Source organism: Panthera pardus, unplaced genomic scaffold (genome assembly GCF_024362965.1).
Source record: "Panthera pardus isolate Hobbes unplaced genomic scaffold, ASM2436296v1 HiC_scaffold_2, whole genome shotgun sequence".
Taxonomy (NCBI): domain Eukaryota; kingdom Metazoa; phylum Chordata; class Mammalia; order Carnivora; family Felidae; genus Panthera; species Panthera pardus.
In genome coordinates this window covers 137,288,286-137,316,139 of record NW_026526765.1, presented here as the reverse complement: position 1 = coordinate 137,316,139, position 27,854 = coordinate 137,288,286, and the positions used below count along the sequence as shown (strand labels likewise).

The following is a 27,854-nucleotide window of genomic DNA, read 5'->3' as shown; positions in this document are numbered from 1 at the left end:
CTCAATTTTGGCTCAGGTCATGATCTCACAGTTCATGAGTTCGAGCTCCTCACTGTCAGTGCAGACCCTATTTGGGATTCTCTCTGTCCCTCTGCACTTCCCCTACTCACGTTCTCTCTTTCTCTCTCTCTCTCTCTCTCTCTCTCTCTCTCAAAATAATAAACTTTAAAAACTAGAAAAGTGTTGGTAAGATCATTGTCACACAGATTACTGAGTTGTTTTTTCCTAGGAATTGTATATTTCAGGTCTCACATTTAGGTCTTTAAATCCATTTTGAATTTATTTTTGTGTATGGTGTGAGAAAGTGGTCCAGTTTCATTCTTATGCATGTAGTTGTCCACTGTTTGCATTATGTGTTGAGGAGACATCTTTTCCCATTGCTTGTTTTTGCCTCCTTTTTTAAGATTAATTGAACCTAAAATTGTTGGTTTATTTGTGGGCTATTTTGTTCTTTTGATCTATGTGTCTATTTTGGTGCCAGTACCATACTGTTTTAATTATTATAACTTGGTAGTACATCTTGAAATACAGGATTTTGGTACCTCTAGTTTCATTCTTTTTTCCTCAAATTCGGCTTGGCTCTGAAGAGTCTTATGTGGTTCCATGCATATTTTACTTTTACTTGTTTTAGTTCTGTGAAAAATGGTGTTGGTGTTTTGGTAAAGATTGCATTGAATCTGTAAATTGATCTGGGTGGTATGGATATTTTAATAATATAAACTTTTCCAGTCCGTGAGCATAGTATGTCTTTGCATTTGAGTCATGTTCAATTGCTTTCGTCAGGGTTTTATCATGTTCAGAGTACAGGTCTTGCACCTCCATGGTTAAGTTTATTCCTAGGTATTATATTATTTTTGGTGCAATTATAAATGAGATTGTTTTCTTAGTGTCTCTTTCTGCCACTTTGTCATTAGGGTATAGATTCAGAACAGATTATTTCTGTATGTTAATTTTGTACCCTGAAACTATACTGAATTTATTTTAATAGTTTTCTGGTGGCATCTTTAGGGTTTTGTATGTATTGTATCATGTCATCCACAAATACTGAGTTTTACTTCTTCCTTACCAATTTGGGTGCCTTTTGTTGCTTGTTTGATGACTATGGCTACGGCTTCCAGTACTATGTTGAGTACAAGTGGCAAGTGCCTTAATTCCTCACCTTAGAGGAAAAGCTCTGTGTTTTTCATCAATGAGTGTGATGTTAGCTTTGGGTTTTCATATATGACCTTAATTATGTTGACATATGTTCCCTGTAAGCTCACTTAGTTGAGAGTTTTTATTCTGAAAAGATGTTGAATTTAGTTCAATGAATTTTCTATATTATTTGTCATGATCATATGATTTTTGTGCTTCATTTTGTTAATGTCACGTATAACATTGATTGACTTGTGAATATTGAACCATCTTTGCATCCCAGAAATAAATCTCACTTGATTGTGGGGAATGATCCCTTTAATGTATTTTTGAATGTCGATTGCTAATATTTTGTTGAGGATTTTTGCATCCATATTTATCAGGGATATTGACCTGTAATTTTTCTAACTTCCTTCCTCCCTCCCTTCCCTCCCCTCCCCTTCCCTCCCCTCCTTCCTTCCTTCCTTCCTTCATGTGTGCATCTTTGTCTGGTTTTAGTATAATGGTAATGCTGGCCTTATAGAATGTATTTAGAAACTTTTCTTCCTTTTCTATTTTTTGGAATAGTTTGAGTAGAATGATTATTCACTTTTCTTTAAATGTTTGGTAGAACTCTCCTATGAATCTATCTGGTTCTGGACTTTTGTTCTTTGGGAATTTTTGGTTACTGATTCAGTTTCTTATTAGTTTTTGCACCTTTCATAATTACTGTTTGTTCCTGATTCAGTTTTGGAAGATTGTGTGTTTCCAGGAATTTATCCACTTTTTCTAGGCTGTCCAATTTGCTTGTATATGATTTTCTGTAGTACTGATAATCCTTCGTTTGTGTGTGTGTGTGTGTGTGTGTGTGGTGTTGGTTATTACTTTTCTTCTTTCATCGCTGATTTTATTATTTGGGTCCTCTCTCATTTTTTCTTGCTGCGTCTGGCCAAAGGTTTATCAGTTATGTTTATCTTTTGAAAGAACCAGTTCTTGGCTTCACTGATCTTTTCTACTGTTTTTTAAGTTTCTAATTTATTTGTGCTCTGATCTTTATTATTTCCTTCTTTCTAGTAACTTTGGATTTTATTTGTTCTTTTCTAGCTCCTTTAGGTGTACAGTTAGATTGTGTACTTGTGATTTTTATTGTTTCTTGTATCACTGTAAATTTCCCACTTAGCACAGGTTTTGCTGGATCCAAAAGATTTTGGGCCCTTGTGTTTCCATTTTCATTTATCTTCATATATGTATGTATATATGTATTAAGGATGTTTTATTCTTTATATTTAGAGAACAAGTGGATGAGCAGGGGAGAGGGGCAGAGGGAGAGAGAATCTTAAGCAGGCTCCACACTCAGTGCAGAGCCCTTTGCAGGGCTCGATCCCACAACCCTGGGATCATGAGCCAAGCCAAAATCAAGAATCTGATACTCACCCAACTGATTCACCCAGGCACCCCGTCTTTGTTGTTTTTTAAATTTCCTCTTTGCTTTTTTGTTGGTCCATTGGGTCTTTAGGAGCATGTTGTTTAGCTTCCATGTGTTTGTAGTTCTTCAAGTTTTGTTTTTCCTTGTAATTCATTTCTAATTTTATAGTGCTGTAGTTGGAAAAGACACATGATACAATTTCAGTCTTCTTAAATATATGAAGACTCTTTGTGGTCTCACATGTGATCTACCCTGGAGAATGTTCTTTGTGTACTTGAAAAGAACATGTATTCTATTGTTTTTAGATGGAATGTTTTATATACATCTGTTAAATGCAGCTGGTATAATATGATGTTCAAGGATACTGTTCAATTTTCTGCCTGCAGGTCCTATCCTTCGATGTAAGTGGGGTGTTCAAGTCTTCTAACTGTGAGTATATTACTGTCAGTTTTTCCCTTCATGTCTGTTAATATTTGCTTTATGTTTTGGGTGCTTCGTTGTTGGGTCCATAGATAATTACAATTATTACACCCTTAGGTTTAATTGACCCCTTATCATTATATAATGCATGTCTTTGTTTTAAAGTCCATTTTGTGTAAAATAAGTATTATTACCATGGCTTTTTTTTTTTTTTTTTTTTTTGCTTCCATTTGCATGGAATATCTTTTTCCATCCCTTTATTTTCAGTGTATATGTGTCCTTAGGTCTGAAGTGAGTCTGGTAGGTAACAAAGAGTCTTGATTTTTAAATCCATTTAGTTACCCCATATGTTTTTTCATTGGAGCATTTAGACCATTTACATTTAGAGCATTTGCCATTTTGCTAATTGTTTTCTGATTGTTTTTGTAATTCTTCTCTGTTCATTTTCTTGCTCTAGCTTTGTGATGAATGACTATCTTTAGGGTTACACTTGACTTTCTGAGTTTGTGTATTGATTACAGGTTTCTGACCTATGGTTACCACAAAGTTCATAAATAACATTCTAAGTATATAGCAGCTTATATTAAGTTGACGGTCACTTAGGTTTGAACATGTTCTAAGAGAATTTCATTTTTACTCCTCCACGTTTTATGTATAGATTTTCTTTTTTCCTACATCTTTGTATTTTGTGAGTCCCTTAACTAATTTTTTAGGTATAAATGATTTTACTACTCTTGTCTTTTAACGTTTATACTTGTTTTCTAAGTGATTGCTTTACTACTTTTATTGTATATTTGCTTTTACTGAAAAAATTTTTTAGTTGTATAATTTTCTGGTAATTATGGCCTTTTCTTTTCCCATTAAAGAAATCCCTTTAACAATTCTTGTAAGACCAGTTGAATGGTGAACATCTTCTTTAACTTTTCATGGTCTAAGGAAACCCTTTCTCTCCTTCAATTCTGAATGATAACCTTGTTGAGTACAGTATTCTTGGTTGTTGGTTTTTCCCTTTCAGCACTTTGAGTATCTTGCGTCACTCCATTGAGGCCTGCAGAGTTGCTGCTGAGAAATCAGCTGATAGTCTTATAGGGTTTCCCTAGCCCTTCACCAAGAGCTTCTTTCTTTGTTGCTTTTCAAATTCTGTTTATCGTTAATCTTTGGCATTTCAAATCTGAGTCATCGTGTGGACCTTCTTGGGTTCCTTGTTTCGTACCCTCATGCTTCCTGAACATGGATGTCTGTTTCCTTTCCCAGGTTCAGTAAGTTTTTAGCTGTTGTTTCTTAAAATCAGTTTCATGCCCCTTTCTCTGTCTCTTCTCCTTCTGGAATTCCTGTAGTGTCAATGTTTATTCAGTTGATGTTGTCCAAGAGATTCTTAACCCATCCTAGTTATTTTTTTTTCCCCTCTTTGCTGTAAGCTTGGGTGCTTTCCATAAGCCTATCTTCCAGATTGCAGATCCATTCTTGTGCATCCTCTACTCTGCTATTGATTCCCTCTGCTGTATTTTTCATTTTAGTTATTATATTCTTCAACTTTGGTTCTTTTTAACATATTTTTTTTAATTTTTTAAAAATGTTTTTATTTATTTTTGAGACAGAGAGAGAGCATGAGCAGGGGAGGGGCAGAGAGAGAGGGAGAAACAGAATCCGAAGCAGGCTCAAGGCTCTGAGCTGTCAGCACAGAGCCTGACACAGGGCTTGAACTCACAGACTGTGAGATCATGAACTGAGCTGAAGTCTGACGCCCAACCGACAGAGCCACCCAGGCACCCCAATATATTTTTTAATCTCTTTGTTGAAGTTCTTACTTCATCTAGTTGTTCTCTGTAGTTCATCCCCTCTTCTCTCCAGCCTGGTGAGCATCTTCATGACCATTACTTTGGACTATTTATTAGGTAGATTGTTTGCCTCTGTTCTTTTTAGTTGTTTTTCTGAGGTTTTGTCCCGTTTGTTTGGCACACATCTGTTGTGTCCTCATTTTGCTTGACTTCCTGTGTGTATTTCTATGAATTAGGAAGAACAGCTACTGTCCTAAACTTAGAGGAATGCCTGTGTATGATGGTCCCCTGTGTAGATTGTGTGCCTCGTGACTGTAGCTGGCCAGTTGGAGCTGTGGCTGCTGTGGGCTGGGAGTCCTGGGGCACTCCATGCTGGGGCTGTTCTGGTGGGATGACTGGAGATGTGGGGGGCATGGGCCAGGGCCTTCCTGGGGCTGTCTGCACAAAAGACACTCTGGCAGGACAGCTGAAGCTGGAGTGCAGGCTGTGGTGTCCTGGGGTGCTCAGTTCGGGGGGTACCCCGGCACGGGGACTGGAGTCAAGGTGAGCACTGTAATGAGCACTGACCAGAGGTGCTGAAGTGTTCACCATGCTGAGGTCACCTTGGTGGGATGGCTCGGGTTGGGGCAGGCTGGGGGCTTGGGATTTACCGAGGTGGCAGGCCAGCCCGGGCTCGCAGACCCCACTCTCCTCCACACTCTCAAGGTGGAGGGGGAAAGGAAGCCCCTCTGATCCAGAGAGTTCCAACAGCTCCTCAGGGCTGGTTCTTTTATATTCCAGTTACCCTGTGAAACCAGGGCTCTTTCTCCTGTGCCCCAGGGCAAACAGTTCTGCTCCGTGTCTCAAAGTACCATCCCTCCTTACTGCGCTTTGCAGCATCAGGGTGGGTGTTCTCGCAACTGTGTCTCCAGCTCTCCTGCAGTTCTCTGCGGGGTCTGTCTTTTGTCGTTTGGAAGCTGTTCAGTCAGTTCTTCTTCAGGAGGAATTCCTCTACAATAAATATGTGTACGTTTGGTGCCTTGGTGGAGGAGGTGAGTTCAGGGTCTTCTCTGATTTCAATGTAAATTTTAGATTCACTGTCTCAATTTCAACAATAACAAAAGAACCATGATGGGATTTTTATAGGAATTATGCTAAATGTGTAGATCAACTGGGGGAGAGTGACGCCTTAGCAGTACAGACTCTTCTGACCTAAGTGGACGTCATGTTTCTTTACTTACTTAGGTTGTCTCAGTGGTGTTTTAGTTGTATCTATGTAGGTCTTTCAAATGTGTGTCCCATTTATACCTAAGTGTTGCATATTTTTATGCTGTGGGGATTGTTTGCTGGTAGTATATACAGATACAACTGATGTTTGTAGATTTTTACATGTTGATCTTGGATTTTCCAACCTTGCAAAACCGACTTAGTAGTCCTGGTGGTAGTTTTGTAGATTCCTTTGGATTTTTTTTTAAGGTAATCAGTTACATCATCTGTAAACAGATACTCATACCTTTATAATTTGGATGCCTTTCTTTTTCTTCCCAGTTTGAGTTATAATCGACAAAATCATATACAAGGTATACAGTGTAATGATTTGATAGGTACATACACTGTGAAGTGATTACCATAATCAATCCATCGCCTCACATAGTTATCATGTGTACGTGAGTGTGTGTGTGGTAAGAACGTTGAAGATCTGCTATTTGAGCAAATTTCAAGTATACAGTAGAGTATTAACTATCTGTTTTTTTCACATAGTTCCCTCTGAAGTTTCAATGTGACTAGCAGCTAAGCTGATGTAGTTTGACTAAACTGAGCATGTATTTCAAACAGCTCTGATATTACCCTTGGTATCCAAATACTCTTAATCTGAGAAAAGTCCTTTTTGCCATAAAATCAATAAGCATTAGTAGAGCTTTTGTTAAGAATCCTGTGATTGGAAGTTTTGGTTAACTTCACTAGCCAGGATGCAGAGTCATCATAGGAAAGGTAGAATAGTGAGTGCAGACAAGGCTCAAGAACATAATGCAGAACTGGTCTTCTGTCCGTTCTTGGCTGTTGATTGGTAAAGGGAATAGAGGCCCACTGTCCCCTCCACGGTTCACGAATACCCATGAAAGGTCTAATCTCTGAGATAGAATAGTTACGAATTTATATGTAACTGAATAGAGTATTACACTAAACGAAGGATTCCCAGTTTACAAACGCCTATGTAAACGTAATAATGTACAGATACACAAATATAAGAAAATATAAATATACATAATCACGATGACTACCTCAGTTCATCTGAACTCAGTAGAAGGGGCAGATTATTCTCTTTGGTAGAAGGACATGCCACCGGGACTTGCTCAGCTCATACGCACCCTGAAGGCAGTGGCACGGACACGGCAAATTTCACGTGGGGCTTCAGGCAACAAGAGACTAGGCTGCCATTTGCTCCTCCTGCGTCTGTGCGTCTGCGTCTGTGTGTTGGATTCCAGACATCTCCCTGTAGATCTGGACAAGGACACTGAGGTTCAAATGAATAAAAGAGCCAGCAGAACCACTGGCCACCTTGTAGACCTGAGAACGAACAAAGGTCGACCCAAGGACAAAATTGGGGCATGAACTTCTTGCTGCTCTTTCTCCTTCTCCTCTCTTTTCCTTTTTGTGGATTTTTAAAAGAACCTTTTAAAGACACATTTTGGGTGTCCTTTGTTCCTGGTAAACACGCACATGCAGAGAGATAACGGAGAGGAGTGTGGGTTGACGATGGACTGACGGAAGGCCGAAACTGGGCTGGCAAATATAATTTTTATTGGCAAAAAAAGTCTGTGGTCTAAAGCACTTCTGAAGACTATTTATAAAAAGATTTCCCATTTGGTACCTTTAAAAACATTTTTTTAAAAATGTTTATTCATTTTTGAGAGTGGGGGCAGAGAGAGAGAGAGAGATACAGAACCTGAAGCAAACTCTAGGCTCTGAGCTGTCAGCACAGTGCCGAATGCAGGGCTGAAACCCACGGACTGTGAGATCATGACCTGAGCCAAAGTTGGACACTTAACCGACTGAGCCACCCAGGAGCCCCACCCATTCGGTACCTTTATTTTCTTTGGGGACATTTTACAAATTTCAGTTAGTTACCTAAATAAACTTGTGTCAGAGACCAAGAGAAGACCATTAATCTCATCTGCCAACAATGAAGCTAAGCCAGGAACTGAAATTTCCTTCCTCAGGGCAACAGTCAGGTGAAGATACCAGTCTGCAACCCTATCTCATCCAATCTAAACAGCATGACTGAAGATAGCTACTCAATATTCATGCCTCACATTCTTGATTTGACAGTCTGTCTTCTTCAGGGCATCTCATTTTGCACCGAATCTGAACTGAACTCAGGTAATAGAATAACGGTCTTGTCCGAAATCCCAAAGTTCTCTCAAGAAAACAGATGGAAATGGTAGTGGCCACGTGTTGATTTTTCACATGACGGAAAGAAGTCCTACAGCTGGAACTACTCGTTCTTTAAAGCTCTGAATCCTATTCAGTCTACTCACTAATAGAAGAATTTGCTGAAGAAGAGCTTAAAATACTGCAAACCTACCAGGCTCAGACTCCTCAGTATGGGGTTTGCATTCACAGAAATTTATAGTAATGCCAAAGTTAAGATTTTGCAGCAATATTTCTTTTTCTCTGGCCAAGTTTTAATATAAAATGTTGAGGAAAACTCAGCATTCATCCACTGTGTCTGCATGCTTTCAACTAGTTAACATGTTAAGAAAAGGATTGTGCTGTCCAACTATTAGTTTACTTGGAAAAGAAAAAATATTTGTCTATGAATTTGTGGATGAAATGTTTCCAAAAAGAAATTATAAATGGGCCTCTTTTTAGTTCTCTCCTATTATGAATGACAGGTTTAACATTCCTAGAAACCTTAAGAATATAATGACTACATCTTTAAAAGCCCCTAGGGATCCCTGTGCATTAACGTATCAGTCAGTAAATTATTATCTATAAATTAATCTTTCTAAGCAGATTTCTACCCCCCTTTAATTTGAAAGCTAAACTTGTGCGTCTCCACTTGAGCAACTTCATATCTGAAGAGCCTACATCTGTAAAAACATTTCTAATGAAAACACGAGGACAACCCCAGAGAAGCAAATAAAGTGAGATTTAAGTATATAGCAGCCTTCTTACAGTTACATTCCTAACAACAGTGGATTCGAACTTGATGCCAGATAGAGGCTATATAATACGATCAGTATTATATTCTTTTGGTTTCAGTGAGAAATTTAAGTGCTCACACCACCCTGTCTGACTGTGCCATTTACACCAAGATAGAGGAGTTACGGCTTGGTTTCCCGAATCACGGAAGCCGAGGGAAGCAGAGAGGAGGAAGCAGAAGGACTGCTCTAGAGCAGGGAGCAGTAAAGGGAAGGCTGGAAAGTCTGGGCTCCAATGCCAATGGTACAGTTGCCAAAACACAAGTATCAAAGATGGACTTCAATTTGCACATTCTGCCATAAGAAAAATTATTCAACCAGACTTTATTCAGCACTCTCACACAAATTACTTCATCAGTTGGTAAGCCCAACCAGTAATAAGACTACTAAGCCTAATTTAGGCAGCTAGAAATCCGCTGTGAAAAGTTCTGTCTCCAATTTGTTACGTCCGTGGTCTGGGCTATCTGCAAAATGAGACGCCAGTGTTGTTTTGTCTGGTTTTCTGTTGTTGTTGTTGTTGTTGTTATAAGACAAGACATTAATTTTATAAAACCTGAACGTAATACAAGTTTCAAGGATCCTCCAGTTTACCTTTGGAAGGCAAAATGGAAACACAGTCATTAATTTCATTAATTTTCACTCCGGATTTTGTTAAGAAAGGTGCAACAGACATCTAACGGTGCACGTGATCAGAGAATGAGAAGATGGGATCTTCAAGGATGGCTTGATGGGCAACTCAGGTGTAGAAAACGTTCAGCATAACAACACTGGGTAGACAGATCGGAGGCAAACTTTACGGTTTTTAAACATTTTTTATAAAGATGTTTTTAAGTTTATTTATTTTGGGAGCGAGAGACAGCACATGCATGCGAGTGGGAAACGGGCAGAGAGAATCCCAAGCAGGCTCTGCAGTGTCAGCACAGAGCCTGACATGGGGCTCCATCTCAGGAACTGAGAACCTGATGTGAACCGAAATCAGGAGTCAGATGCGTAACCGACTGAGCCACCCAGGAGCCCCTCACCTTTCACTATTATTACTCATGACTGCTTTGGTAGGTGACTGATAGTAAGAGTTGAGCTGTCTTCATTGACTGACAAATGTTACACCCTTATTTTGGCCTTCTGCCTATTATTTAATACAACATCTGATAAAATGTTGTATACCATAGGAGCTGACTATAAAAAATTCCTCGGGTTTTCCAGTATATCCAGTTTTAAATACCAACTTTGGGGGGGCACCTGGGTGGCTCAGTCAGTTAAGCGTCCAACTTCGGCTCAGGTCACCATCTCGTGGTTCATGAGTTAGGGCTCTACCTCGGGCTCTGTGCTGACAGCTCAGAGCCTGGAACCCGCTTCAGATTCTCTCTGCCCCTCCTCCACTCACACTCTGTGTCTCTCTCGAAAATAAACAAACATTAAAAAAAAAATTTTTTTTTTTAAATACCAACTTTGGGACTTGATATATGAAATGTCCCCAAGAGTCAACTCCACAGTGACAGAAGGTACAGTAGCGGCTGCCAGGAACTGGGCAGAGGGGAGAATGGCAAAGAACTTGCTCATGCATATGGGGTTTCTTGTGAGGATAATGAAATGTTTTAGAATTAGTGATCGTTGCACAACTGTGTGAATATAATAATCACCGAATTGTATACTTTATACACTGGTGAATTTCAGGGGTGCCTGGCTGGCTCAGTCGGTTGAGGGATGGCCTCTTGATTTCGGCTCAAGGCATGATCCCAGGGTCAGGGACTGAGCCCTACATCCGGCTCTGGGCGGAATGTGGAGCCTGTTTGAGATTCTCTCTCTCTCTCTCTCTCTCTCTCTCTCTCTCTCTCTCGCCCTCTCTCTCTCTCTCGCCCTCTCCCCTGCTCATGTGCACTCTCTAAAATAAAAACCACAGTGATTTTATGGTTGTGAATTATACCAGCAAAAAAAAAAAAAAAAAAAAAACAATCAAGTTAGCTATTCAGTCAAGCTGGACAAAGTGATAGCAAGAGGCCAAATTTTAAAATTCCACACAGAGCTACCAGCGGACCCCTTTTCAGACCAGAACAGGCAATGTGTTGTGGAAACTGAGAGATGAGATTCAGGCCGGGCAGTTGCTGGACACAGTAGTAAGTGGGCCAGAAAAGTCATGTGGTCACAGGAGACTGTTGTCTTCTCAAGCTGTCTGTGCAGTGCCTTGATACATCCTTCGATCCTACTCAGACTTCCACATCTGCTGGCACATCAGGAACTGAGGTCTACACAGAAATGACCGGGCTACACTGGGAAGGGAACTCTACACGCTTACACGGATGGGGCACCGCATGGACCTGGGAGATGTGACCCACCCTTCCCGTGCATGATAGGCCGGCCTCAGACGGGGAAACTAGACTCTCTCCATGTAGAGGGACCACGGACACCTAAAGGTCAATTTTATTTCACCCTAAAATATTGGATGGAAGGGCTGCCACTGGGCGCAGTAATGAGAAACGTGTTCGCCAATCCCCACATATTTATCTACTGTGGTTACACTCCCAGTCCCGACACTGATGCTAACTCAGTAAGGCGACCAGTGTTAACACATTCACGGACACTTACATATGAAATGGCTGTCGCTCAAGGACTCCAGAAAAGGTTTTACAGTTTCAGATGTTCCCAATTTTAAGAGACAGAAAAGCATCCGCGATGTAAGCATTTAAAAACCAAAAACACAAAGTGACTCGACGGGGAGTACCGAGTGCTTGCCGACCCTGTGGCGGAACAACAGTAACAGACTGCTCGGGATCTCCAAGAGACATCGGATTATGACTTTTATTTGTTAAGTGACAGAGCCAGAGGATGGCTTTACAGAAGGCGAAGTGAACCACACACCAGATGAGAAAAGTCCTTTTGTTTCTTTAAATCTGAGGCCCCCTCTAGTGTCTGAAAACAGTCACACACAGCACACAAAGCAGGTGAAGGCACAGTCACAATATTTTACCAGAGACCTTCCGAAATAACAACACTCCTGTTCCGTTCGTGGGACATGAGTTAAAGAGAGAAAGGTTTAACCATAATTAATATTTCCGATTCCTGCTGTGATTCACCTAGTCCATATTCTCTCATTCAGAAATTTCTTTCTGTTTTTTACTGCTGGGTTGTTTTTAGAAGATGAATACTTTGTTATTAAGGAAACAAAATGAAACCTATAATGTGTGTTGGGGCTTTGCTTTTCCAAAAAATACACCTCCCTGAAAACAAGGGAAAATTATTTTCATGTTTCCCAACAGCCTGTTCTGCTTTTATGGAAGTTCTCGGTAAATGTTACCTATTTCCTGAAGTACACTTAAATTTATTGTATTTGGGAATCAGGAAATTTTAAACAGCATGTATTTTAAGACTCACATAATCTGTGAATCTGCTAACCAGCCTTTTGGGCACCCTGTAAAAGGAGGTAGAAAGTGTTGCTCTGAGGACAGATGTTGGCCATGAAGAAGACGTTGTATAGGAATTCTCAGAAGCTTCTATAGACAGGGCACTACATAAATCCAATGATTTCATCTCGTGTACTTTAAAAAGACTGATTAAGATTAGGGGGAGTAAAAAATAGCCGTTTTTCACTCCTCCTTTCTCAGCACGGGCCTTTGTGTCTGTTTGCCTGTTACATTAGAGGGTTTGGGTTAACAATGAGCATCAGTGTTACTGGAAGATAAAAAAATCCCTCTTTTCAAGAAAAGAAAACTACACAATCTTGAGAAGGAGATGGGCAGAGAAGACCTTTTAAAGCTAGTACTGTCATCTTCCTGCAAGATAATAGCACACGGAAAATTTGGAAATTCAATACTTGCTGAAACAAGTTTGCTCTGTATGAACTTTATTTACACAAATGACTGTTTTTGTCATTCAGTGTGTGTTATGGCTTCTCTGCATCGATCCTGTTTTCTGTTTTCAAACCTGTCCTTGGCAAATAGTTACAAGTTAAAAACACAGGCCATCTAACATGAGTTAAATAAAATTGGAGAGATCTCTATATTCAAATGAACAGGACACGGCTTTTTTAAAGTGCAACATAGACTCTTTTGGCTCGACATGAAAAATTAGGTAACTGGAAACTACCGTAGTCGTTTCTCTAAGAACAAATCTCACGAAAAGCTGTTCTGAAAGTTAGCCATGAAATCATAAATTATGGGAAATAATGAAAAGTCATTTAAAGTGAGTGTATAAAATGCAATGACAAATAAAACCAGGGTGGGAGAGGTAGCATAAGGAAAATAAAATCAAATAAATACTGTACAATAACATACAAAATTCTCCTTGTAAAAAATTGAAAATAGGTTTTTAAAACATCCATTTTCTCTTCTTTTAAGAGTTTGACAATGAAATTAAAATTTAAGCCTGGAGTCTCTGTAAAGATTTTCCAAATGTTATTAATTACTGGCATTGTGTTTTGCCAAAACCTCTCTGATCTGTCGGTCTAGTTCGCTTATTATTCGATCCTCGTGATTATACACACCCGTCCGCATCAAAGTATCCCTTTCTTCTATGAGTCGAGTCAAATAATCATCCAAACCTTCTTCCAATGGGTTGCCACGTGGGCTGTCCATTTTTCCACTTGCAATCTCTCTGGAATCCTGGTACTGTTTTTGTTCTTGTTGCCTTAACCTGAGAAGTCAAGAACCAATACCACTCTAGCAGGCAGCAAATACCATGTTGGGTTCTGATTTTTTTGTTAACAACCCCGTTTTAAAAAATGACTTAATGGTAAATTATGTCTGTAGTAGGATTTTCAGGAAGACGACAAAAACCAGCATTCGACTTGGCTAGCCAGAGTAAGCATACTCTTCAAAGACAGTTTTGAAAACAATACTTGTTTTTCTAATAATGAAATACATAAGAACTGTAGATGTTCTGGAAATGTGCAAAAAAAGAAAATGAAATCATTATGATCTTCCTTTAGATAACCCATCCAAGTAATAATTTTCTATGAAAAAGTCACGTGTATTTTAAATATTTTTCTAAAACATTGACGATAGTATACAGGCAAGGCTGTCTATGATTTTTTTTCACTTCCTAATATAACAAAAGTTTTCTTACATCTCTAAGGGTGCTTCTACAGGGCTTCCCCAACACTCCATCATTTGCATGTACCGTTACTTAATCATCCTTTATTGCTGATATTTAGGTTGTGGTTAAACCTCTGTTGTTTTGAACAGAATTTCCTTCTCCATTCATTCCACAAATGTACCAAACAGTACTAGGCTTTGGGGATACTACAGTGAATCGTGAAGAAAACTTTCCATTATGGAGCTGAGGTCACTGAGCATTTTTGTAGAAAGTGAAACTGTATGGATGTGAATGCCTGGTTCAGAGGGCATGTACATTTGAAGACTCTGTTTGCCAAGTCTTCACATTATGTTTGTGATGCCTCATCCAGGAGACAGAGAATGGAGCAGGTATCAGACTGGAATCTGGGTACTTCCGATGGAATACTGTTAACCACACTGCCTTGTAAATGTCATATACTTAGTATACTTACTACATGATAGTGATACCAAGTTTGGACAAGGCATAGGTTTTGTTTTAACTGAGAATATACCATTAAGAGAGAACCTCATATTCCTCTAGCAAGTAGCTATAAAAATGTTTTCATTTGCAACTACTCCTAAATTTTGTTGTTATAAATAAGAAGGATGAAGCAGTTAAGTCTGAGCCCCGGCTTCTGCATGGTCTTTAGAGTAACCATGCCAATGAGAACCAAATCCACTTGTGAATTGACACAGAGTTGGGGAGATGCAGTGAGGAGAGTCCTGGTCTCACAGACAAGGAGGACTGAGCCCCGAGAAAGGGTGCAGGACTCTTGACAGCATACACTTTGGTGTGTTCCAAGTGTATGAACAAGATTCCCCACAAACGAACAGGAAACTGAAGTCTACAGTCCCAGAAGGATACCAAACATCTCCATCTGTTGTGAGAGAAGAAGCCTAAGTAGTGAAAGCACTGTGGTTTGGGACAGGGGTGGAAATCAAATGGTTAATGGAAAAATGGTACAAATTAGAGCAATTCGTATGGATGCCACCCCTGTTGTGATTTTTATAGTTCTCTTGGAGAAAGGGGTCCTCTGTGCAAACTAATGACATATGACATCAAACTATGTATTAGAAACTCCAACCATTTTCATGTTCATCTGTTTATGCATGAAAGATAAATGGAATTTTTATACAAGTGATAGATTATCCCTACTGCATCTTGACTAAAACGCAAATCACCCATCAGGCTCACAGTAGATCTTTAGAACCTTATAGCTGAAAAAGTCCATAAAGTTGTCAAAGGACACTCTACATCCCTGACAAACACGTGTCTGGCCTCCACCTGCATGTTTCTATCACTAGGAACCTACTGCTTTGTACAACTGCTCTGTTAGAGTTCTTTCTTACAAAGAACTTAGTGTCCAGGCTTCTCCTTTCCAACAGCTGGCTATGATTCTGCTCAGGAAGGGCACCGACTTCTCTTTAGCTCAGTAGCCCTCCAGCTACTTGAAGACAGCTGTCTAATACTCTGCCCTAGAGTCCTCAAGTTCAATATCCCTCACTCTCCTAACCACCTTTTTGGTCACATTCCATTGGAAGCCCTCAAGGTAGGTGACTGACTTGAAAACGTGTTGCACGTGGGTAAGAACACCCCAGGTGTGGTTTTACCAGTGCTGAGTAACTGAACACATCTATCCATGTCCCTAACTGCAGTGGCACTTTGACAGCCAAGTCACACAGTTACTAGTGGCCACTCAAATCCTCCCCGGCTTCCTCACATCAACCATTTTATTATGTCCTGCCCATCACTTAAGAGGTTTTTCTTATAAGGACTCTGCTTTTGTTTCTAATCTACTTATTGGTTTAAGTTCTCTCTAAATCCTAATTTCTTGAGATTAATAATCTTAATATCTTATTAATAAGATTTAATTTTGCATGACCTACAAATTTGATACCAAATGGCTATCTTCAGCCAACAGAATCGTGCTTAGTAAGTAGCGGAGGCTTAATATAGAGTGGCCTAGAACCAAAACATGCACTAGATGCATATGGCAGCAAATTGCTGGAAGGCAAGAATCATGTTACTCACTAATTTGTAACATCTTCCACGTTTACAATACAGTGGCCACCAAATATGTGATTAAAAACGAAAATCTGAAAATGGAGCCTGCAGCATGGCACTACAGACCTTAACCTTTTCCAACTGATATTTATGTAGAAATATTCTAAGTGTAGTTGTTTAATTCAGCTCTGAACCCACCTAATAGAGTGACTGCATCTGTCAAATGTATGTGCTGTGGACCGAATTTTGTGTCCCTCAAAGTTAATATGCTGAAGCTCTCATCCTTAATGTGATGGTATCTGGAGAAAGGGTCTTCGGGAGATGAGTAGGTTTAGATGAGAGCATAAGGGTGGGGATCTCATGCTGGGATTCCTGCTCATAGGAGAAAAGACGCTAGAGACAGTGGGAGGACACAGTGTGAAGCAGCTATGTACAAGCCAGAGAGTCCTCACCACAAACTCAACATGCTCGTCCCCTGATCTGGAACTTTGAGCCTCTAGCACTGTGAGAAAGAAATTTCTGTTGTTGAAGCCACCCAGTGTACAGATGGCAGCCCAAGCTAAGACGGTTTGCTGTGCTGAAATGAAAATACTAGTATCTTGATCAACTAACTTAAAAAGTCTTCCCCCAAAGTCCGTAATTTGTTCTTATGCTGCTTTCTAATGATGGCTTTTCTGACATGCAATACTGCTGAAATCGTAACTCAGATGAACAGGACATTCCAGAGAAGTCCAGTGGTGAACAGTAATTAAAAACACAGCCACAGAATCACATGTGAACCCTCCTGGCTCCATGATTTACTAGCTATGTGACCTTGGAAAGGGTACTTAAATCTCTAATCAGCAGGTTCCTCGTCTGTAAATGGGGATGATATCTTCCTCACAAAGCTGCTTTCAAGATTAAAAAAAAAAAAAAATTAGCCAAGAAAGCATTTATAAAAGCTCCTGGCCTATAGTAAGGGCTCAATAAGTAAGGGCAATTTTATTATTTATATTAATAATACAACTAGATTTGAAGTGTCTTACTTTTATGTTATTAAAAATTCAGTGTAATCAATTACCTTGAAATAGCAGCGAGAATCCTACAGCAGTCATACAAAAATAAAATTTAAAGGATTAACGCTATGAATAGGAACAAAAACGCTACATACACCTACATTTATGGCAAAAAATAGCATAATGGTCCTTAGTGTAGATTTTCTATTTTGCTAGTCCACTACATTTTTCTTAAAGCTCTGACATTGTACTTTCCTTGGACCAATAGCCAATTAAAGGTTCTCCTACTGGAACTTGCATTGGTGTCTGGAAAAAAAGGGAATTTTTTGGTTATTATACCTGTTTAATTCATTCCTTATATCCAACAATTCTTGTCTCTCCGTCTTGACTGTATCTTTTTCCTCAGCAGCCAGGTAACGTAGTCTCATCTGTTCCAATTCTTCTTGCTGTTTTTTAAGACGAGCCATTTGACTTTCTTGTTCCCGCTCGAAAGAAAAAAACAAGCCAATACTCTTATGTTAGGAATAAATGTATCTCATAGGACTGTGACTTGTGTTCATAATCCTGTTAGATGATACCCATGATATAGCCATGCTCTCCAACTGTATGAGTCACCTACTATCTGGGAAGGCCCAGGCTCTCTTGAAAGCTCTCACTCGTCTTCTTGTTATAAGCCATAATCATTCATGGCCCAATCAGTGAATTGAGGTTAGATAACCACCATAAGATAACAGAAGATGAAGGAAAGAAAGAGTCTGCTGTCAACATAATGACGTGCCCCAGGGAGCAGTGGTAAAAGCATCTAAGAAATAGTTTAATTATACAAAGATGTACCCTGAAAAATTGAACTAAGTGTCTCTGCACTGGTCACTAATTCTCCTTCAAGCTCAGGTAATAAATAATATGCCTTTCTACTCTTCTCCAAGATCACACAAAAATCTCTGCAGCTAGGATATAAAATTTCTTTAGAATGAATGTCTAACCTTCCACAGAATGGATATCCCATGGTTTACTTAACCACTCTCTAAGGAACAGGCACTTCTGATATCATAAGCACTGCTTCAGTAAAACACCCTATCATCTAACAGAGATGGTTCATGGTCCTTTCTACATATGTTTTGAGGGACAGGTCCTTTTCTTTGGGGTCAGAACCACCAAAGGGGAGAACTGTATCAACAGGTATGTCTTTTTTTAACATAAACTTTTTCTGAATAACAATAAACTGCCAAATGACGAGTGGACATTGTGGTAAAATTTTGCAAAGCAAACTCCTCCGTGCAGATTGAGAAACAGAAATTTAAGAGAACCCCAGAAATGCCTCTGTGGCTTCTGCCCAGCCATTAACCACTCATCCTTTCCTCAAGGTAATTACTACCCTAACTTCTAACACCACAAATTACTTTTGACTGCTTTGAACTTCATGTACATGGAATTGTATATATTTATGTTTGGCTATCTTGAGTTAAAATGGTTTGCAGATTCATTTGTATTTGGTATAGCTGATGTCTGCCATTCCTATATACTATTACACAGTCTATTCATTCCACCGTCAAGGGACATTTGGGTTGCTTTGTAATTTCGTTCTATAAAACTGATGTGAACATTATGTATGCCTTTCTACTGGGTATAGGATTCAACCAGAAGGATACGAAAATTTCAGTATTACTAAGTATTGTCAAATAGCTTTCAAAGTAGTTGGAACTAATTTGTACTTGCCTGTGAGTTTTCCAGGGCTCCATATTCTTATTGGCACTTGGTAATTTCTTTTTTTATTTAAACCATTCTGATAGGTTACATGGTGGTATCTCACTGTGATTTCATTTTGCATTTTTTTTCAAAGACTAATGAGGTTGAACATGGTATAATATTTGTAACGGCGTTCTTTCTTTTTGTGAATTTCCTGTTCAGCCATTTGGCACATTGCTCTACTTGGCTATGCATTTTCCCTTATTGATATATTCATAGTTCCTTATATATACTAAGTCTTCTGTCAATTATTTAAATATTGCAAATATTTTCCACTAGTTTTATTTTTTCTTGCCTTTTCATTCCTTTTAGTGGTGTTTTTGACTTAATTTTGACAGAGTCCACATCTGGTCTCATCTTTTTTGGCTGGTGCCTTCTTTGTCCAACTTAAGTAAATTTTTGCCTGCCTCAATCTTGAAGAGACTCTTTATGAAGATGCTCTCTTATGCCATCCTGAAGGTTCATTCAGATCACTAATTCATGTACATGTATATGTAATTCATGTACTGGTTTTGAGGATGTGTGAGATCAAGTTTATTTTCTCCCCCCACCCCCACCCTCATATAGAGCTTCAACTGATGTGGCAACATTTACTAAAAAAAAGTTCCATCTCCCATGGTTTGGCAGTAACAACACTGATATACCACCTCTGTCCATGTATGTAATAAATGTATGGGTTTGTTTATGGAATCTCTCACCTGATCTATTTCTCTGCCTTTGCATTCAGTTATATTGCTTTGATGCTGTAACTTTGAAAATAATAACTCTTGATAAGTGATAGTATTAAGTCTTCCACCTCTGGGTGTCCTTCAGAATTCTCTTAGCTATTCGGGACTCTGACATTTTTATATAAATCTCTGTTGCTAAAGCTGGAATAAAGAAAGGCTCCTGGGATCTGCTTACGAGTGTGCTTAATGTACACATCACTTTGGCCAAAAGCATTATGTTTACAATACTGATTCTTCAATCAGTGAACAGTTTACCTCTCCAATTATTTAGGTCTTAATTTCATTTAATATTTTCTACTTCTCTACAGATGAAGGGTAAGAACAGTCTTAGAATATGCTCGTAGGTATTTCTTGATTTTAGATGTTATAGTAAATGGCAGTTTTTAAATTCTCATTTTCTAATTGGCCCTAGTGTAATTAAAATTGGTAATTATGTACTGAGTTCATTTCAGCAAACTTGCTAAACTCACTTATTAGCTCTAGTCTGTCACCTGTAGATACTTTTTGGTTTTCTAAATATAATAGTATCATCTACAAATAATAGTTTTATCTTCTTCTTTCCAACTGATACACCCTTTTTATGTTTTACTCGTTTATTTTCTGAAGGTGTTAACCAACCAACTTTACCTTTATTTAATAAATAAACTCAGTTCAGATGCTTATACAATGTTTATCAATGTTCCTGAGACTGGATGTCCAATTGATTTTGTTCTTATAATATCTTTGTCAGGTTTGGAGATCCAGATTATGCTAGTCTCGTTTTTAAAAAATGTTCTGTCTTCCTTCTTTCTGAAACAGTTTAAGTTTAGCATTAGTTCTAAAACTTTTACTGAAATTCACATGTGAAGCCATCTGGGTCCAGAGCGTTTGTGTGAAAGTTTTTCATTACAGACTCAATTTCCCTAACAGCTATCCAATGAATATTTTGTTTCTTCTTGTGTCAGTTTTGTAAGTTCTGTATCTAAAGTTCACAAAAAAATTTTAATACCATTCTCCTCTCTTTTTAAATGACTGTGGGATCAGAATTCCTGTGTCCCCCCCTTTTTTTTTTTCTTGATATTCTCTTTTTGTCCTTGAACACTCCATGGAGGAGGTCTTTTCAAAGAACTTTTTGCTTTGTTGACTGTGTTATATGCACATTTCCTCCCTATTTCATTAATTTTTACTTATCCCTTCCTTCTAGTTGCCTTAATTTCTTATTCTTTTACTATTTGAAAGGGATGTTTTGAAAAAAAAATATTTTTTTTGCTTATTTTTTAAGTGCACTCAAGGTTATGAAATTTTCCACTAAGCACAGCTTGAATTAAATCTCATGTCTTGAGGGGGCACCTAGATGGCTCAACTGGCTGAGCATCTGACTCTTTTCTTTAATTAATTAATTAATTTTTTAATTTACATCTAAGGTAGTTAGCATATAGTGCAACAATGATTTCCGGAGTAGATTCCTTAATGCCCTTACCCATTTAGCCCATCCCCCAACCCCTCTAGCAACCCTCTATTTTGTTCTCCATATTTAAGAGTTTATGTTTTGTCCCCCTTCCTGTTTTTATATTATTTTTGCTTCCCTTCCTTTATGTTCATCTGTTCTTTGTCTTAAAGTAATATGAGTGAAGTCATATGATATTTGTCTTTCTCTAATTTCACTTAGCATAATACCCTCAGTTCCATCCACGTAATTGCAAATGGCAAGATTTCATTCTTTTTGATTGCCGAGTAATACTCCATTGTATGTGTATATACCACATCTTCTTTATCCATTCATCCATCGATGGACATTTGGGCTCTTTCCATACTTTGGCTATTGTTGATAGTGCTGCAATAAACATTGGGGTGCTTGTTTCCCTTCAAAACAGCATACCTGTATCCCTTGGATAAATACCTAGTAGTGCAATTGCTGGGTTGTAGGGTAGTTCTATTTTTAATTTTTTGAGGAACCTCCATACTGTTTTCCAGAGTGGCTGCACCAGTTTGCATTCCCACCAACAGTGCAAAACAGATCCTCTTTCTCTGCATCCTCGCCAACATCTGTTGTTGCCTGAGTTGTCAATGTTAGCCATTTTGACAGGTGTAAGGTGGTATCTCATTGTGGTTTGGATTTGTATTTTCCTGATGATGAGTGATGTTGAGCGTTTTTTCATGTGTCTGCTAACCATCTGGATGTCTTCTTTGGAGAAGTGTCTATTCATGTCTTTTGCCCATTTCTTCACTGGATTGCTTTTTTGGGTGTTGAGTTTGATGTGTTCTTTATAGGTCTTGGATACTAACCCTTTATCAGACAGGTCGTGTGCAAGTATCTTCTCCCATTCTGTCAGTTGGCTTTCAGTTTGCTGATTGTTTCCTTTGCTGTGCAGAAAGCCTTTAATTTTGATGAAGTCCCAATAGTTCATTTTTGCTTTTGTTTCCCTTGCCTCCAAAGACATGTTGAGTAAGACTATGCTGTGGCCCAGGCCGAGGTCAAAGAGGTTTTTACCTGCTTTCTCCTCTATGATTTTGATGGCTTCCTGTCTTACATTTAGGTCTTTCATCCATTTTGAGTTTATTTTTGTGTGTGGTGTAAGAAAGAGACTGTCTTTATTCTATTGGATATTCTTTATGGTTTTGTCACAGATTAGTTTGCCATACTTTTGTGGGTCCATTTCTGGGTTCTCTATTCTGTTCCATTGATCCTAGTGTCTGGTTTTGTGCCAGTACCATACTGTCTTGACAATTACAGCTTTGTAATACAGCTTGAAGTCCGGGATTGAGATTGCCTCCGGTTTTGGTTTTCTTTTTCAAGATTGCTTTGACTGCTCAGAATCTTTTCTGGTTCTATACAAATTTTAGGATTGTTCTAGCTCTGTGAAGAATGCCGGTGTTATTTTGATAGGCATTGCAATGAATATGTGGATTGCTTTGGGGAGTATCAACATTTTAACAATGTTTGTTTTTCCTATGCAGAAGCATGGAGTATTTTTCCTTTTTGTGTGTGTCATCTTCAATTTCTTTCATAAGCTTTCTACAGTTTTCAGTGTATAGATTTTTCACCTCTTTGGTTAGATTTATTCCTAGGTATTTTATGGTTTTTGGTGCAATTGTAAATGGGATTGATTCCTTAATTTTTCTTTTTGCTGCTTCATCGTTGGTGTATAGGAATGCAGTCGATTTCTGGGCATTGATTTTATATCCTGCGACTTTGCTGAATTCATGGATCAGTTCTAGTAGTTTTTGGTAGAATCTTTTGGGTTTTCCATTTAGAGTAATATGTCATCTGCGACAAGTGAAAGTTTGACCTCTTCCTGGCCGATTTGGATGCCTTTTATTCCTTTGTGCTGATTGTTGAGGCTAAGACTTCCAATACTATGTTGAATAACAGTGGTAAAAGTGGACATTCCTCTGCCTAGGTTAGGTCTAACTTGAGGGGGAAAACTCTGTTTATCCCCATTGAGGATGGTATTAATGGCCTTTCATATATGGCTTTTATAATCTTGAGATATGACCCTTCTATCCCTACTTTCTTGAGGGTTTTTACCAAGGGTTTTTTATTATGTTGTATTTTGTCAAGTGCTTTCTCTGCATCCGTTGAGAGGATCATGTGGTTCCTGTCCTTTCTTTTATTGATGTATCACATTGATTGCTTTGCAGATTTCGAACCAACCCTACATCCCAGGTATAAATCCCACTTGGTCATGGTGGATAATTTTTAAAAATTTATTGTTGGATCTAGTTGGCTAGTATCTTGTTGAGGATTTTTGCATCCACGTTCATCAGAATTGTAGTTCTCCTTTTTAGTGGAGTCTTTGGTTTTGGAACCAAGGTAATGCTGGCTTCATAGAATGAGTCTAGAAGTTTTCCTTCCAATTCTGTTTTTTGGAACAGCTTCAAGAGAATAGGTAGGTGTTAACTCTTCCTTAAATGTTTGGTAGAATTCCCCTGGAAAGCTATTCGGCCCTGAATTCTTGTTTTTTGGGAGATTTTTGATTACTAATTCGATTTCTTTACCGGTTATGGGTCTGTTCAAATTTTCTATTTCTTCCTGTTTCAGTTTTGGTAGTTTATCTGTTTCTAGGAATTTGTCCATTACTTCCAGATTGCCCATTTTATTGGCATATAATTGCTCATAATATTCTCTTATTATTGTTTGTGTTTCTGCTGTGTTGGTTATGACCTCTCCTCTTTTGTTCTTGATTTTATTTATTTGGGCCCTTTCCTTTTTCTTTTTGATCAAACTGGCTTTGGTTTATCAGTTTTCTTAATTTTTCCAAAGAACCAGCTCCTGGTTTCATTGATCTGTTCTACTGATTTGTTTTTCTTCTTTTTTTTTGGTTACAAGAGCACTGATTTCCTCTCTAATCTTTATTATTTCCTGTCTTCCTCTTCTACCTTCTTTCCAGCTGCTTTCTGGAGGGAGGGGGGGGGTTCTTTCCCATATTCTCCCCCTGCCTCTGTCCTCTCTCCACAAGCAAAAACAGCTCCCTGCCTTCCACAGCTTCTCTCTCCCCCACTTCACTTCTCTGTGCCGTGTACCTGGTGCATTCTGTGGTTCATGTTGTGCAGATTGTTGTGTTAATTCTCAAATCAGTTTTCTCAATGTGCAAGATGGTTTAGTGCAGATCTGGCTGCATTTCGGGGATGGGAGACACAAAAAAACCTCCATGCTCTTTCACCATCTTGACCCCTCTCTGAGCATCTGACTCTTGATTTCAGCTCAGGTCATGATCCCAAGGTCATGGGACAGAGCCCTGCGTCAGGCTCCATGCTGAGCAGGGACAATGGTTAGGATTCCATCTCTCTCTCTCTCTCTCCCTCTGCCCCTCTCCCCTGCTCTTGTGTGTTCTCTCTCAAAGAAAAAAAAAAGTATCTCATGTCTTGATAAGCTATATTTTCATTATTTTTTGGTTCAAAATATTTTCTAAATTCACTTATCTCCAGTTTAGCTATGGGTAATTAGAAGCATACTACTTAATTTTCAATCATTTGAGGATATTCATTATCTTTTCATTAATTTCTAGCTTACTCTCACTCTGGACAGAACATATTCTAAATTACAATCTTCTGAAATTTATTGAGAATGGTTTGACCCGGCACATGAGCAATTTGGCTAAATATTCCATGTATACTAGAAAACGCGTATTTTGGACTTTTCTGCTAAAATATTCTGTATACCAAGGGTTGTGTTGTCTAAACGTTCTAAATATTTACCAATTCTCTTGTTTGCTCTATCAGTTCCCAGGAGAGTTGTAAAAATCTACCATTATTATGCATTTTTCTATTTTTCATTTAGTTCTATAGATTTTTGCTTTACCTAAATTTGTGGCTGTTGTCAGGTACGTGTGGAATTGCTGTCATCTTCCAGGTGAACTGACCCTTTTACGATCATGAGCATTCTATCTACGGTAATGGCTCTTGCCCCCAAATCTGCTTTGCCTGATAGAAGTCTTGCTAGATAGGCTTTCCTGTGATGAGTCTTAACATAATATATACTTCTCCCTCTTTTAAATTTATCCATTGTATATCCTTACATTTAAGCTATATCCCTTATGAGTGGTATACTGTTGTTTAGTTTTTCATGCAATACTGGTCTCTAATGACAGTATTTAGTCCATTTATAATTTCAAGTCATTGGTGATATATTGGGTTGCAATCTTTACATGTTGGTATTTTGTACCTGTTCTATCTCTTTGGGGTTATTCTCTTTTTTTTTTTTTTAGGTTAGTCTAATCCTTTGTCATTCCATTTCCCCTGCTCTATCAGCTTCTCATTCATTTTTACTCTTCATTTACAAATAATAACACAAATCAGTCCTTTGGCAACTTTAAATAATGGAACATATTTTAAGCATTTTAACTCTATCTGTCTCTTCTACTCTTGTTCTTCTGTTTTTGTCAAGAAATTTAATTCTATCTATATTTTAAAACCAACAAATATTTTGAGTGTTGCTTTCTACAATCCGTATTTATATTTTAGTCAGACATTTATTTCCATTGCTGTTTATTCTCCTGTTTTCATTTGGGATCATTTTCCTTCTGAAGAACACCTTAAATTATTTTCTCTTACTTTAGGTTTGCCATGACAAAGTCTCCTAGTTTTTGTCGCTCTGAAAAGTCTTCCTTCTGTCACTGTCATTTATGAAGAACATTTTCATTGGGAAGAGAATCTTAAGTTGGCAGTTCTGTTCTTGCAATACTTTAAGGATGTTATCCTGCGGCTGGAAAGTCATCTGTCAGTCTTATTGCTGCTCCTATGAAAGCTATGTCTCCCTCTAGCCCCATCTTCTTAAGGGTTTCTTTGCTTTTTGGCAACTCCGCTACCATAAACCTAGGTATGGTTTACTTGGTATTTATTCCTAGAGTTCATAAACACTCTTGAATCTATGAATTGCTATCTTTTTCACTTTTAGAGATTCTCATGTAGTATCTCTTCAAATCCTGCTTTCTCTCCCATTCTTTTTCTGAGGGGTTGCTAGAGGCTTCATGTTTGTCTCCCTGCTTTATAGGTTTCCCTGCTTTCTGAAAGTTGGAAGTAAGCCATTTGACAGTTAGAAAAAGCTACATTAGTATCGATTTTTGCTAAATAAATCCAAAGAGGATTTTGGCTATTCTGAAAACCATTACCATGGAAATGTAGGTCTTCTGTAAGAGCAAAGTGGTCTAAGGCCAACTGTGGGTAAGCTGGGGATGCTCTTTACTTTGCATCATTTCTGCTTAAGAGAGGTTTCACAGGAACGCTCTACTTTTAGATAGCTGGGGAAGTGTGTGTTATGAAACCTAATCCCCATTTTGAACTGTTAGGGGATGGGGCCTTTGGGAGGTGATTAGGTCATGAAGGTAAGCCCTCCTAAATGGGACTGCTGCCCCTGTAAAAGAGGCCCAGCAGAGCTCCCTGACTCCTCTTCCACGAGGACTTGACAAAAAGGTGGCCTTTTATGAACTGGTGACCGTGCCTACACCCTGATCTTGGCCTTCCAGCCTCCAGAAGTGTGAGAAACCAATTTCTGTGGTTTGTTACTAAGTCTGTGATATTTTGTTATGGGAGCCCAAAGAGACGAAGACAGGGTCCGTAGTTATACACAAATGGTAGTCAATCTCATATCCTCTATCTCAGGGGTCACTCATGTTGTTTGCTATTTTTTCCATCCTTTTTCCCCCTCTCTTTCAGCTTAGATGCTTTTTACTGACTTGACTTCACACATCCTTGGTTCTGCTGCATCCAATCTGCTGTTAACTCATCTTTTACATTCTCACATATCACTTAAAATATTTCTCAGTTCCACAATTTCTACATTATTCAAAATATTCTAATTCTTCATTCCATTTCCCCATCATATCACCTTTGTTCTAGAACACAGTAATAGCAGTTATTTCAAACTTGGCATCTGGTGACTCTAAAATCTGGATTACCTGTTGACTTCTATTGAGCAAAGGGCATTAACAGGCATTCCTTAGTGAAGAAAGACAAGTGGTTGATACGCAAAAGAAAAGCTGCTCCAAGTAAGTCATCAGGGATAGGAAAACCAAAGCCACAAAGTGACACTATTTCAAACCCACCAAACTGGAAAAAATTAACACATGTGATAATAGCCAAGTGTTGGACATCATATGAAGAATAACAGTTACACACCACTCTTGGGAACTCAAGAGTTGTACAAGCACTTGGGAAAGTAATTTTGCCCTATTTAGCAAAGCTTTAGAAAGCAGCGACCCTTATTACCAGAAACTCTACTTTTTGATATAAATACTAGAGAAACTCAGACAAATTCAAAACTTTTCAGTGTTGTCTTGTTCTAAGTTAAAGGAAAAAGCCATTGAAAAAGGACTGGGTAAAATGTGCTATGTTCATCTGTTTGTTTTATAAAGCAATAAAAATGAACTATAGCTACTTGCCTCAACATAGCTAAATCTCAAAACCAATTTTGAGTCATACAAGGCGGACAAGAGAATGATTCAAAGGCAGTGAGTCCATCTACATAAAGTTTAAAACCACACAAACGTAAAGAAAAGCAAAGGGAGAATAAATACCAAATTTAGGCAAGTAGTTACCTCTGGAGAGGATGCAGTTGAGCAAAGGCACAGAAGGCTTCCAGAACACTGATAATGTGCTCTGGTTCTTAAAATAGAAGTGGGGGGGGGGGGGCGCGGGTAGGGTGCATAACCATCTTCTTTTTCTTTCCCTCTTTGGACTGTTACGGTCTATTTCTTTTAAAAAGCAACTATTAAAAAAGAAAGGAAAAGAAAGCTCGGCAAAAACAGACCCAGTTGTTACCTCTGGCTGGTGATTTTTATTTTCTGTGTTATGCAGTGCTGCAAAGTTTGTCTTTGTTTACAATAAGCAAGCATAATTACAAGCAGAAAAAAATAATAAAAGCCAATTATGTTAGGTTAGGTTACTTTGTAAAATTGTAATTTTATAAGACTTGAAACATCCTAGTTCTAAAA

At 38.5% G+C, this 27,854-nt stretch overlaps 2 protein-coding genes across 2 annotated transcripts in view; one reads left to right on the top strand and one right to left on the bottom strand.

Annotated features, from left to right (window-relative positions):
- Positions 1–27,854, top strand: part of PRDM6 (PR/SET domain 6) — a 286,639-nt gene that overhangs the window by 227,624 nt on the left and 31,161 nt on the right. Inside the window, exon 7 of the mRNA XM_053907531.1 lies at positions 2,926–2,968. Coding sequence (XP_053763506.1) covers positions 2,926–2,944 — 19 coding nt within the window. The 3' untranslated portion in view covers positions 2,945–2,968. The remainder of the gene's footprint in view (positions 1–2,925; positions 2,969–27,854) is intronic.
- The window catches only part of CEP120 (centrosomal protein 120), a 79,611-nt gene continuing 58,376 nt past the window's right edge, over positions 6,620–27,854 (bottom strand). The window contains exons 20-22 of the mRNA XM_019469542.2: positions 17,309–17,454; positions 7,086–7,218; positions 6,620–6,848 (exon numbers count right to left, since the gene is read on the bottom strand). Coding sequence (XP_019325087.2) covers positions 6,678–6,848; positions 7,086–7,218; positions 17,309–17,454 — 450 coding nt within the window. The 3' untranslated portion in view covers positions 6,620–6,677. The remainder of the gene's footprint in view (positions 6,849–7,085; positions 7,219–17,308; positions 17,455–27,854) is intronic.